General features: G+C 37.7%; 1 protein-coding gene across 13 annotated transcripts in view; it reads right to left on the bottom strand.

Moving 5' to 3' along the window:
• Window positions 1-14,894, bottom strand: part of LOC108887997 (uncharacterized) — a 45,450-nt gene that overhangs the window by 30,326 nt on the left and 230 nt on the right. For 3 of the 13 annotated variants that reach the window (XM_051074295.1, XM_051074290.1, XM_051074341.1), the window contains exons 1-2: window positions 9,228-9,560; window positions 4,245-4,344 (exon numbers count right to left, since the gene is read on the bottom strand). In XM_051074295.1, the coding sequence (XP_050930252.1) occupies window positions 4,245-4,318 (74 nt within the window). In that variant the 5' untranslated portion in view covers window positions 4,319-4,344; window positions 9,228-9,560. Of the gene's footprint in view, window positions 1-4,244; window positions 4,345-5,149; window positions 5,173-9,227; window positions 9,597-14,894 lie in introns of those variants that run through there. The other 10 variants (XR_007814259.1, XM_051074306.1, XM_051074294.1 and 7 more) reach the window with 8 other exon arrangements.

Below are 14,894 nucleotides of genomic sequence, written 5' to 3'. Positions count from 1 at the left end.
GTAGTGGCAGGAGACCTGGATTGAGTGCTGTGTTACATTCATTACTGATGAAGGCTTTTGTGCACGGCTGGTGTGCAGCTGTGCTCATCAAACACCTTCAAGAAAACTTGATGTGGGGTTTCTTTGTAATGCTTGTGTTTATGTGACTACATGTGCATATAAATATGGGGTACAAATTTCAGGGTCAAGACAGCACAAAGCAAAAAGGAAAGGAGAGGCACATAAACAGTGGGACAGATAACTCCATGCTGACTTCATTTTCCTGCTTTTGTTTTCACCACAGCTTCATGCCCTTCTTTGATAATATTATGTGTTATGCACCCCCTTTTACATATACTTAAATAATTTAATACTGCATTTACAATTCAACATTGGTTTGTGATGAGGAATCCAATTTCTAACAAAACTGCCAGCAGTTTGCCTGTGACACTTTTCCAATAAAAGCAGATAGATTAATATACTGTTTACATCATGTTATTTCCCCCTCACTACACTTAATCATGCTTAGCATAAGGTCCAGGGGATTAATACCCCCAGATATTGATTTAAAGACACACTTTAACCACCCAAACACCCTGTTACTGTTTTCATGAATTAAGCTCTTATTCTTACTTCTTCATATGTATTCATCATAGCTTGTCCCAAAATAACCCAAGCCTAATTATTCTGCCACCAGAGACGGATGTTCGTTACGAAGATATCCTATCCTACAAGTGATAATCCTGTTGTACTCCCTAAATTACAATATTTGGAAAGCAGTACAGACAATAATGGCTCTGGAAAGGATTTTTAGATTATAGTTATATATTAAGAAGGCTATAATCAATATTTTTGCTCTAACAATGTGTCAAATTACATAACAATGTGACAATGTTGAAGGAGTTGCTTGTAAAGATTATTACCTGCAGCCCCCATTTTTATAGAGCATTATAGTGACTCTCTGTCCAGCCCGCAGCTTTACTCCCCTGGTTCACTCCTGCCACTCTCATAGCCTCATTCTTGTGACAAAGCTCCAAAAAGCCACTGTACTCCACCTGCTCAGCACCAAACCATTGATAAACAAAGTTAGTAACTAGCTAGTAGACACAGTGGAACATTAAGCAGCTAAAAGAGCCAGTAATTTTCCTTGGGAGTTGTTAGAGACCAAAAACAGAGGTAAAAGAGCATGACTATTGAACTTATATTCATCAGCAAATTCGACTCTAAATGCATGATAATGTAGCTCTATAACTGCTGGATGCGTGAGAAGCAATTGGTTTCTGCTGCCCCCAAGTGGCCAAAAAAACAATTATTGCAGGTTGAAAAATTCAATTTAGTCCAAATACTGACAACAAAGCTGCAGTCAGGAAACACATGATGTGGCAGCTGTAATGACCCAGAGTTAGCGCAACTGCAGTCACTGGTCCGATTTTTCTCATACAGAATGGAAGGTAATGTTAATTCACAGCTAACCAAGCTGAACCTTGTAAATGTAAAACATAACTGTAATGTCACAGCCTTGCAGCCATTTGCTAGTTGAGTGAAGCAAAAAAAAAAAAAAAAAAAGGTGATATCTAACTACAAGAAGGAACATGCCTTTCAACTCAAATGTAAGGCTTACTAGAGAGAAAGTCATCAGATATGGCACAAGCCTAAAAAATTCCACCGATAACCTTCACACTGCAATGCCCCTGAATAAATGTCAAATACTATCTGCTGTTTGCTCAGTGGAACCATTGCATCCAATCTGCCCAAATGGAAGTGAAGAGCTGTGAGAAATAAATCCTGAAATTACACAGTGTGAAGTTTCTAAAAAACAGACAAGACAAAACATCGGTAGATTTCTTCATGTTCACTGGGTCCTGTAACTGATCGCAACATATAGTGCCCATTTGCAAAATGTTATCTTCCGCTGCAATTTTCTGCCCATGTTACCCATTTGTGTACGTATGTGTGTGTGAGTGTAAAAGAAAGAAAGAGTGATAAATGAGAGCTGTGTCATTACACCTATGTCTATATGGCCAGCACAGGATTGCCTGCCCAAGGACACATACATACACACACACACACACACACACACACACACTGACAGGAGGTCTATGAATATTCCATTAGGGCAAACTGCAATTGTTCCTTTTTCCCATGGAGCTTCAGCAGCCCATAATGAATCTAAGGTAATATCTGTGTCTGCTTTTATCAGGGCCAGGGATATCAGTGTGTTTGAGGCAATGTATGCTGGACAGGAGATCAAACCATGAAGGTCTGCCCTTTGGGTAGAAGGCTCACAGTACTGTTTTCATTGAGGCTGCCATTCACATTGAGGTAATGTCGGTCAAAAGTTTCAACATAAAGGTGCAGACATTTTTTTCTATTTGTCCCCTGTATTTTGATGCAGGGGCATGATTATTCAGATAGATGATTAGACATGCAAGAATTGCTGCTGAGTTTATGTTCTCTCTCCAAAAGAAATGAGCAATAGACCTTGAGAATATTTGAGTCTATTGGTCTATACATCATAATTTTACTTATTATTATTGTTACTCATCAAGTGTGAATAATATAATTTCATTAAAATCTTGCCTTTTGTTTTTCACTGTCTTGTCTTCGCTCTACTTTTCATATTCAGTCCAGTCCCTCTGGGCATTTATGCATTAATGTCAAATCCTTGTAATTACTTTTTCTGAAATAAAAAATCACAAAGAGAAATTAACCTTTGGTACACTCCTCCCACACCTTGCTCTACAAGCTTGTCAAAATTCCTTGTAAAAAAAAAAAAACAACATGCAAATTAATCATTGCATTGTTGATTTACTGAATGGTCAAAACCTTAGGGAGCTTCATGTATTTCTCACAAAGATGCTTAATTTCAGTACTTGAACATTTTCTGAATTTATTATAAAGATGCATTGTGTAATGAAATTCATAAATGCATTAATAAAACAGTAATATTGTCATTTTGATTATCATTATCCTTACCTGAAACACATTTGCGAGCCACTGTAATGTGGCATAAAGCATGCCGATATTTTCTAAACTGCACTTTCCAGACCTTCATGTACTGGGGGGTTTCCTCAACAGTTGGCAAGATACAAATGGTAGTCTGTTGTCTTAGGTTTTATTGAGTACATTTTATTGAGTTGACTGGAGACATAGAATGAATACACCATGTCTGAACAAAACTAATCATCCATAATTCTACTATTGATTAAAATGTAGAGTTGACTTCACATTGCAGTATGGTTTTTCTTTAGGGACTGCACACATATAAACTTAGATGTAGTTAGGTAGTGCATTTGATACTCAACAGGGGAGATATAAAGGGAGAGGAGATGAGATAAAGGTCTCAGATGTAGTTACAGTATTGCAGCACCTCACTCCCTGCCTACCCATGCTTGCCTCAACCCTTTAACCATACTGTGTGAGTGAATTCTGGGTCCAAGGTGTTGCAGTTCTCTCTAACACAGCCATGTACTCCTCATTAAATGGTGTAACCTTTGATTTAAAGTCAGTACCCTCACATCTGTGCATTATCCTTGCTATCTGCTTACAGTCAGCAGCGAGGTGTTCACTTGAGGTTGCCCCCTTACCTCCTACCTGTGTTGCAGCGATACTCAATTCTCATTTATTGTGATTGAGGTGAGGAAACATGGTGATAGGTGATGTTAGAACAGAGCTTTTGGTGGTGCCTTAGAAACATAGTGCTCTATCTGAGTATAGATTTTCCAACTAATTATAGCAAATTTACAAGCCCCCCAAAAAGCCTAAATAACTGAATCTCATCAAAGCAAATACCTAGACTGCATTATGATGTTTTTGCTACAATATTTTTCCTTTTTTCAAACAGACACAAAAAACATCTTAAAATGTACAAAAATCATGCATTTAATTAGGATTATTGTGGGGCAGCTACTGTATGCAAGCTACTGGCACTGTTCATTTCATCTCATGTTGGAAGACGAACTTTTAGATTGAGCTTCTACACTTCTTCATCGAACCACTTCAGCTATGTGTAGATCTGTATTTGTTTGTTTATTTGCTCACAAACCTGAAATACTAAACAACATGGCCTTGTGATAAGAATTCACAGTAGTTCATAAGATGTATTGATATTTTACTCATTTTTTGAGTGTGTCCACATTCAACATTAGGTTACTACAATCTGTTACAATGCTGTCAGAGTGACAAAATGACTGTTGGTGAATAGTAATTATATAAAACATACTGTATAGAGAATAGTTATTAACATTTTTTGCTAAAAGTCTTACCCCTCTGGATGCAACAGATAGAAGATGTTCTTCAGACCATCTGCTCCTGTCTCCACTGCATGCATTTCAGCCATGTCCTTCAGCTGTCCCTCTCATCCATCTGATGGAACAGATAAACCTCAGTTTTAATCAGTACACTCATCCACGTCAGCCACATAATGCCTTGTGCTTCACTCATGTACTGTTCCCTAAAACATATCTTTTTTAGCTTCAAACATTTTGCTTTTTTCTTTGAAATGCATGTGTACAGCATCAGCTGCTGCTTAGCTACTACGGTACTGTGGTGTTCCTATTAGGTATAAGGGGAAACGTTTGTGTGTGTGGACTTAATGGATGCTTACTCCCATGTACACTTTGCCCCTCACCAGTTCTCTTTGCATTTATGTGTTAGGTGCAGTTTGTAATTTACTTAACCTTTCAAATATTTACAGGGTGAGCAGCAGCAGCCTTATAACCACTATGAAGCATGACAGTCTACAATCCAGTCTTCAGGGTGCTAATATGAAGATGTATCTTCATATTAGGTAGATTGAACAGGGTAAAGTATGTAGATGACATTAAACAGTTACTACCTAACTTTCACCAGGCAAGCAGCACAAAACAAAATGCCACCATCTTTGAGAATCAAAAGTGGTGATACATGATTTTAGTGTTAAGATAGAGCAGAAGTGAAGCTGTTTGCTAACTAGATGGACAGTTTAATATAGCACCTGGACCTAGATCATTCACAGCTGTATTGTTTTAAAGTGTTCAATTGCTGAACATTGTCTGAGGCAAGCATGTGCTACCCCTGGCTTTGCATCTGCCCCCATTTAAGCCACAGAAATATGCAGAAAAGTAGGTGTCTGTCAAGATGGCTGTTGTACTAGACATTACATGAGAAAAATGAATGATGAACTCCATACTTTGTCAGTAAGCACACATGCATCAAGTATATGGGTAGATCAGGAGGTACCCTCTGGCTGAATGTGTCATTTTTTCAAAGAGAATGTCTCCTTTGAATGAAAGCAAGCCATCATGTTGGCAGCATTCAATGTCCATTTGATAAAAGAGACAGACAAATCAAGAAGGCTGCTGTGCACTGTAGAGGGTGCCAAAACCTGAAAGAAAGATACATCGTATTAGCACCCTGAAGACTAGATTGTGGATGTAATTATTACAAATCACAAGCCATGGGATCTTGGGTCTTGGGATACAAACTCATTCACCATAACAAAAAATTTTGAGATCTCAATCCCAGTTCTTCTAGCTTGGTTGCGGAAAGCACAGTTGTCACTGTTTATGAGTGGGAAACCCACTGTCAGCTCTGGTGAAAGTGACCTCCAACTGCAAGCGTTAACATGCAGGTAAAAAGAGGTGGTTGGTAACACTCTGTGGCATGGAGACAGAACATCTCTCTACTGCCTCCCCAGATCAATACCAGAGTTAGCAGCGACAAAGACAGTAGTGCTTTCCAAACTGCAAGAATACAAGGGAGAAACAATAAAAACTAAAGAAACCTCAGAAAAGATTAGGTTTTTTTTTTTTTTGAAAATCACAAGGAGCAAAAAAATCCATCACACTTTCCTCTCTCAATATGGTTAATGCATTTTCAGAAAGTGTATTGTTGACTTCTGGGATGCTTAACTTCACAAATTTATATAAAGAGTTTATTAAACATTAAGCTTTTCAATAGCACTGTCAAAACACTTGTCAAATCCATACTCAGGAGTGTAACAGCAGGTATTTCTTTAAACTACTAAATAATGTTAGTTTTTGAAATGTTCTCTTTTGCAGAGGCTGAAAGCATAAATACTCACATAAACCAAAGAAACACTTTTAACACACAACCACCGCTGCTTACATTTTAAAATAAATCACTACTTAGGCTCTTGGCTCCATTACATTAATGTTCATGTTCACTTTTGTAACACCATCACTAACATCTGGTATATTTTACCTGATGTAATACACCCGGAAAAAAAAAAACTTCTCATAAAAATACATCAAAGTACAACAATACATGGCAAATTGAAATACTTTCATTTCCATCTATACAACGTCTCATAAAACGAAAAAAGGTATCATGAGGGGACCCTATAAAAAGGCTCTAAAATTAGTGAAAAATTAGGGACAGTCCTTAACAGAAATTCCTAAAATATAATAAATAATGGAGCTGGGAACTTGTTCTTTGGTCAAACTGTTCTTGGGACATGTGAGCCTTGAAGTTACAGTCTTCTTGCATCACTGATAACTCTGGGAGAGATAAACTAAAAATTGCATTTTTGAGAGGGGGAAAATGACCAGCTGACTCTCTCTCTCTCTCTCTCTCTCTCTATATATATATATATATATATATATATATATATATATATATGAATTCCCTTGGAAATTATCATTAAGTGCTATTTATTTATACACATAACTAAAGTTAGCTGTTTCAAGTTATGTTGATATGGCTAGATAACTTAGCTCTAGCATCAAAGAAGAAATCTGCATAGCTAATTATTACTAACATAAATGAACTTTAGACATGTTTTACTCATTTGCTGCCATTCCAGAGTCACCAAGCCTATGACAGGATGATAGCTGTGCATGATATGGAGCAATAAATATGGCAAAGTTGTTACCCTCGATTTAACACACAAACACTAACGTCAGGTAAAATATGCCCGAAAAATATTCTACTCTTAATTACTAACATCGGGTGAAAATCACCCAAACGTGTGCCTGTAGAAAAAACCAGGGATGGGAGCAGGGAAGCACACCTACCTTCAATAACATCAGTAAGCATCATTCCACTCAGACAGTGGCAACGCAATGAAAATCATGTGACCAGAATTGCATGGGTGAATATCACCCGACATTAGTGTCCTAGGGTTAAGGACCAACGTCTGTTATGTTGTTCAGCCTTGTCAGCTACAGCTGCTATTTGAAGCACCACTTAGTACCCTGGGGTTCTATATAAGTGTAGTGGTCAGTTTCTTCTCAAGGACTAGCAGGATTTCAACACCTGCTGTGTTTGAGATTGGCCGTGGTAGTATTTCAGACTCCCCTGGCTGGAGACAAAAAGGTGATTTGTGATTTGCTTAATATTCAAATGAATTTGTGTTTTTAACTATTGGGAGAAGGGCCAAGGCAAAAATGACAGATGTTGTCTTTTCACTAAGAATTCTCTGGTATTTATTCGTGGTATCAAGGCTAACATTATGCTGCTGAGAGAACTCCCAGCGTGAAAAGAGACTATGTTCCCTATTTTTCACTGAATGAAGGAATATGCAGAGAGCTGTTTGGCACCAACAACCATTACCTCAGTTGTGTTAATACCATAAACGAATACAATTTTCATCAATTTTTCAATTTCCCTGAGGATGCAGAATGAAGAGTGGATTTACAACCATTTTTAATCCTTCCTGCAGGCTTCTCTTGACCCCTTTCTTTCTGTTTTGCACAGTCACTTCTCTCTCTCACTCTCTCACACTCAGATAAATTCAGAATTCTGGACAAAGACTGTGTAATGGGAGCTTCTTCCCTCCTTTGAGATATGTGACTGGACAAACATTAAAAGTTGTCAGGAATAAGTGCAACATTCCAACATTTTATCCATCATGACTGTAAAAACTTTAAAACCTCTTCATCTAAGGGGCCCAGTGAAAGGCAAAGGGTTACAGTGCGAGCTTATTCAAGTGTGAACATCTCATGTTTGGTGAGAATTATTTCTGTAAAAAGAACTATGAGTAGGTGTGGGCTGACATCAATCACAGACATCAAATCAGCTGCATTCATTCTCCTAAAAAGCAATGTCCTACAATCCTCTGCTTGTGTTGGTCTGAGTAGTATCATAAAACCACAGAGTGGGTGCAGGCTCAAGAGAAAAAAAAAAAAATCAGCTTTCAGCCAATGAAACAGCTACTTCCCCAGTGCAAGGTCAATGCAGTTGATTTGCATCAGCATGAAAATGGGCCCCAAGATATTTTATGGGACAGTGTTCTGCACACAATATAGCCTGAAGGGCTTCAAGATGTCACTGCAATTGAATTACATTTCCTTTAAATGTGAATCTGAATGCTGCCTTGTACTGTACCATAATATACAAAACATAAACCTGAGAAAACATAAATAATGCTGGCAACACCTGTGTGTGCCAAATTTGTGTTTTTACTTGTAACTTGATGCCCACGGGTTACTTGTATTACAAACTCACATTAGTCTTAGTTTTCACCTGGTCCCATCATTAGGCCTGATTTCACTTAGTGTAATATGGTTACATGCTAAACATTGACATATTAAAATTGTCATTGTGAGCATGTTGGTAAAACAAACAAACAAACAAACAAACAACAACAAAAAAAAAAAAAAAAAAAAAAAAAAAAAAAACACAGGACTGAGCTGCAGGAATTGCTGTAGACTTAATTACATTATTAGCTTTTTAATGTGCAAACATAATGTCAGCTTCTGTATGTGGTGACGACCTGTGAATACTTATCACTGTGAACCAGGAAGATTATTAATACAATAACTGAGACAAAATCTTTTTTTTGCCCCCTCAATGTCACATTGTGCTGTGTTTGGAAAGGAAATGGTGAGAGCAGGAAAAAAAAATCCTTTATCCATTAAACTGTTTTTGCTTCCAGTGTTTTACTGTGACAACACCCTTGTTTTGGGGCAGTTTTTCATGCTGGCTTGGAAAAGCATCATGGCCTCATCATCTCTCCTTTATTTGCCATGCTTCCTGTCAGGAACTGGCTGTTACCTCCTGGAGTAGCCACCTGGACAGGCCCCCCAGGCTAACAGATATGTCAGCTTTCTCCTTGGCTGCAGTTGACTTCCCCTCACCTGGCCTGTGAGTGTAGCCAGCTGATCTTTGGCTTGAGGTAAGCAAGGGGAGAAGGAATAGAAAGAAACGAAGAGCAAGCACAAGGAGGGAGGATGGGAAGGGAGAAAGAGGTTGAATTGGGAGAAAACTGCAGAGAAAGACCAAGGAGCAAATGAAGAGGGAAACACCTGGGACTGGGCCTTGATCCAGCTTGGACATCTTGTCACACCTGTAGCATCGTCTGTCTGGCAAGCACGAGTGAAGAGAGTATGGGAATAGCCATCTGCTCCATCATGCCCTTCTCCAGTGTGTTGCCATGGGGATTTTCTTGTCCAGCCAAATGTACAATAAGGGCCTTGCTGATAGACAATAGCACTCACCCTCCACCTGTGCATCCCTCCTGAGCTGATTAATTTGTTGATTTTTCAAATTAACATCCTCTGGCTGCTATTACTAAGATAGCTGTTGATCCAAGACACTGGACTAAAGAGGGGTTAAGGACAGAGTATTAATGGTAAAGTGATGGAGCTGAAATCTTGTCAAGGAGAGTAATCTTTCTAAATGCAAAATATGTGATATATATTTTAAAAATAGAGCCCAAAATATGTGATAGATTAAAAGAAAGAGTCAAATTATCATCAAACTATGAAACAGAAAAATGTTTCCATTTTAAGGAATATGAGGATCAGAGCTGACCACCCGCTGCAGGATTTAAAGGCTCTAATATATCATTGAAAGATTTGTAATATGTTGGCGTGGTGAAGAAAATGACAGTCTGATACAGCATATCTGTGTGGTTTTACAGCATTTGAGGATAGGAAGACATGCTGATCAAAGCACCAAAAGTCTCTGTCTGGGGTATTAGTAGCACTTCAGTGGATGAAGAATCCATCCAGTATTCATGGTGAATATTAATGATTCACCACATATACTGCCTGGTGCGTGTCATCCATGTTGCTACACCTATCAGGCAGACAAGGAAATGTAAGATTGAACCATTAGTCATTATCAATATTTTAACATGCATCAACCTACAGAGGATGTTACATGCATGCATGTGTGTGTGTGTGTGTGTGTGTGTTGTAAGATGTATTAGAGTGTAATCCTTCTCTTGGTTTCAGAGGCTAAAACTGTCTTAAAATACAAGTGATCTGGTAGCAGTTCATGTACATATACAGTCAAACACCAGGTCGCTGTCAAACTGAGCTTTATTTACTAGAAAAATCATCAGTACATTGCTGTGCACTAATGTTGGTTCCAGGACCTTGTTGCTTATTTGTCGAGTGGTGTTTTTCACTGGGTTCAGATGAGCCAACTTAATGTGAGGGTGAAGCAAACGGTCCTCCAGCCTTGGAATGCAATTTTGAAGAACATGAAATTGGTGTATGCTGTATATGCATCTGTAATTTTATTTAGTGACTCATGGGCCTTAGTCTTAGCCAATCAAATGGAGTGTATGACTGTTGCCTGCCCTCTGCAAAATAAAAGGAAATTACACCACCCCATATAGTGACATGTTTTTTATAATAAACAATACATTTGCTAATAAAATAAGGTCTTATTCACAGTGCTTCATTCAGTGGAATTGAAATGCTTTGTTGTTTGTCGTAGAATTCATACTTTTCTCAGTTTATACACATATATGATCAAATGTTTAATTTATACCCTTTTGAAATTTGATTTTGCTTGAGTGATTAAATGTAAAGTTATTGTATTTTCAAAAATCAATCATGGCAGTTTCAGAGAAATGCATTACAATGAACTTGGCTTTGATATTGTGGGCTCTACTCAATAAAAACAAACATAGAGTTCCTTCCACTCAGCGAAGTCTGCTGCATAGGAACTGGCATACCTATTAGTTTAACTTAAATTCAATCTGTCAGGGTCCAATATTTTGACTATTGCACCTGCAAGTGCATGTCAAATCTATCCAGTTCAACTACTTTAGTTACAGTTTAAACGTCACTCTACTTACACTTACTTTCAAAGTATCACGAACATTTTTATCATCAAAAATCACATTTTCACCCAGTTCCCATATTTTCATAGAACATTCAAAGGTCTGCATCGACAACAGCATGTCAATCAAAGGCAGCAAGACTGCACAGAAAATATATGAAAGGCATATTTACTATTTTAGAATAGTGCTGAAAGAATTGGTCAAATACATAGATTCATTTCACTTTTTTCCCATTTGGCTCTGTATTGACAAGGATGAATGTGATAACTTACACATCTGTTCCAGATGTTCTAGCTTGTATTTACAGATTACCAGAACTACCATCAAATTCTGTATTTAGTAGGGTAAAGAAAAAATGGGACATTGCTTAATTTGTCATTTTCAATCAGCTAAAACTTCCAAATTATCCTTGCAATTTGTCATGATTGTATTGAGACTTTATTAAAGTGCTGTTCATGATTTAAAAAAAAAGAAAAAGAAATATAGTGCAGTATTAATTAATTAAGGCTTGACCATATTATATTTATTGTGTTCTATAATCTATAACCTTGTGTTCTATAATAGTTTATCGCTTATATACTGACTGTATTACCGAATCTATGGGCTGTCTATTGGAATATGATGGCCCAAAACATAACATCAAGTCAGTGAAATGGGAAATAGCCCGTGGATAAAACAAATAGTTATGTGGCCAGAAAGCCTAAGAAAAGGAGCAAATTCGCGTTTGGCGACTGCGTCGTCTAAATCATGTTATCAGATGTGACAGAAATGCTGCAGGCAGAGCTCAATAGAGGGCAACACAAGAAAGTGTGTCGTGCTCTTTTTTCCTCTGTCCTCAAAACAGGCAGGAGCTGTAACATGATCAAAATAAATTGATAACAGTGAGTAGGCTAAATGGGAGAACTTACAGTATAAATTGTTTTCTATATCAAACAAATCTTCTTTACCAGCCAACAATATACCAGTTCAGAGAGCACTTAACCAAGCATTTATCCATAGGGAACTTAAAAGGTGTGTCATTTTTATCTATTTGCTGCCTCTCTGGAAGGTATTGGGGAGGTATGAGCCTGGGAGCTTTGTACAATATTGAAATAGATGAGATATGCTCCTTGTTTATAGTCTGTGCGGCATAGACTTCCCATAATTCTTCACTGTAATACAGAAACAGTGGTCTCCCTTGTCTAAAATTCAGGTATCTAATCTAATCAATTTACCAAAAGCATTTCATAAAAAAATGTTTGTCAGATTTTAAAAATAATGTTGTTCACTTTTAATACAGCTGTGTTTTTTCTGGCTTGAATGACCTTTCCAATTAAAAGAGATTTTAAACTAGACAAACCTGTCAGTTAGTTACACAACACTGTCCTTGATTACCATTTAAATTAATGAAGTAGAATGTCACTTCTTGTACTAAAATTACCATGTCTCTATTTTTTATGGAAAACAAAAAAAATTCCTCTGCTCTGCAACATTAGTGCCTGTCTTTAAAACTTAATTATGGTTTTATGTATCTATCTCTACATCCCTACAAGATTCCCTTCATAATCCACAGATCTGCATGTTTCTGTCCTATTAAAATAATTATTTTAATAATATTATTTATTTGATATAGATTAAAATGCAGTTGAGTTCATGGTTGATCCATTTGTGATTATATAATTATGTGTGGCTTGTTTGACGTTGTACAAATGAGTAATGACAATAAAAAATTAAGCAGTGCAGTCATTTGCTGCTGCTTCTACCTGACTTTTACATCTTTGTTCAAGAGATAACTATTTGATGATGCAAGTCTTCCAGTAAAGTATTAATCATAGTGAGAGTATATATACAAGAAACAGTCATTTTGGAAGCAGAGCTTGTAAACGTAAGCGTGTGTCATTTGTAAACCAGCATGGGACCGACTGACATAAAAACACTTCTATTATGAATCCCCCTTTGTAAGTGCCCAACTGTCACATTTTCCTTGAAAATAACTGGTCCCACAGCTCTCAGAGGAAGCCGAACACATAAAAACACCCATACGCACTCAGATTAATACCTTCACATAACTCCCTCTATCAAAGCTATTATTTTCTGTGCAGTGCTGCCAATATAGTCACCTGTGCTACACCAAGCCTACTGAAGTAAACATGATGAACAATGGCAAAAATGTGGTCTCCCTCCACCTACCCTGGAAAAAGCGGTAAATATGGGGGAAATACGGTGGCCAAGCTCAGCGGAAATAGTGCATGACTGCCTTTGCCACCTAGTGAGATCACACTTTATTTGAACTGGATGAAACTGTGAGTAAGCCACTTCCTGATATATTTAATAGCTCTTCACATACAATAGAGAGTGTAATTTTTATGTTGGATACAAAGAAAACTGTTCTGCATATTTACAAGTGGACTGGGTGCAACCCTTTTATCCATCTGTCCTGTTTTTTTCCACAGCAATCTCATTTACATCAAGAGTAACATGAACAACTTTAGGTACAGTTGAGAAGTGTAGAGTAAAATCTACGAACACTGAACACAAAAACTGAAAATTATAAGATGCAAATATGTTTTCTATTGCAAGGTGACTATATTGGATTACATTACATTGTCTTCCTCATATTGTGTCAATCCCCTATATGCATGTTGACAGAAACATCTAGTTTATGCTAGTGAGTGATGGCAATCCAAACAAACACATAAAGTGGATTTGGAGGGGAATACAATAGTAGCTGTAGTTGTTTGAAGTACACTGGAGGGGAAAAATCTCAGAGATTATATGTTATAGCATTAAAGTAGTTAGCTCCATAATTGGGAAGATATGTAGTTCCAGACACAGATGGAACACAGTGACCTACCCGCTCCATCTCTTTTGCTCTTAACCTCCCACACTTTCATTTATTGCTTTACTTTTTTCCTCTTTTCATTTTCTTTCCCCTCACACTTTCACCTTTCCTTTATCTTTATTTTCAAAGTATCTTGTCTCTCCCTCAGTTCTACTCCACATTTGATTTATCTGGCTTTTTTTGGCAGTTCCCCTCTCTCCATTTTCTCTTAGCCACAATCTCTCCCTCCCCCTTCATAAAAGGTTTATAGAGTAGACAGGAGAGGCACATCCCGGGTGCTACTGATGGAAGAGACTGCAGGACATTAGCTTGGTGATGTCAGAGTGATTTCTTCTCTCCACTGATTACTGAGAACAGTGTAGGACCTGATGTTCGATCTTCTCTTTTTTCATGTATTCTTGTAGGCATTTCCCCTTTCAGTCTCCTTCCTCTGTCTTTCCTTTACTGCATATCTCACCGTCTTCCCTTTTTTCTAAATTCTCCAAATAATTACTGTCTATTTGTCTGCGTAGGTCTCACAAAAGGAGATAGCAATCCGTATTACACCAAAGTTCATGGTTTGATGAAATCAGACTGACAACATTATCTGCAGAGATGCCACTGTAACATGACTCACAGGAACTCACCAAAACTCAGAAGCAACTTCATATCCTGTCCATGACTCTCACAAACAGGAAAAGGGAAAATGTGCATCCTTGTTAAAGACTGATCTCCTCTCTGAGATAATTCTTTGTACTCTTGACTAGAAGCCAAAAGCAGGATTATCCGTTTTTCAGCTTTATGTAACTAATAGAATGGTCCTAAGCCTTACTTTCACTACACTATACAAATAGAGCATATAACCATGAGCTCTTGACTTCCCATAGCATCTCCCATCCTGTTAACTGAAAGTGTGGACCAGCAACATATCCATCTACAACTCAATGGCACCTTTGCAAACATTTGTGACATTAAACTGTCAACAACTGTCCAACAGCACTGACACACCAATTTGTTGGAAGCCTGTTGAGAGATGGAATAATTCTGGTTCTGTTTTTAACTTAGCTCACTGTATCACCTGAGCATCCAAACAGC

This window comes from Lates calcarifer, linkage group LG2 (genome assembly GCF_001640805.2).
Source record: "Lates calcarifer isolate ASB-BC8 linkage group LG2, TLL_Latcal_v3, whole genome shotgun sequence".
In the NCBI taxonomy this organism is placed as follows: Eukaryota; Metazoa; Chordata; class Actinopteri; family Centropomidae; genus Lates; species Lates calcarifer.
This window is presented reverse-complemented; position numbering and strand designations above follow the sequence as displayed.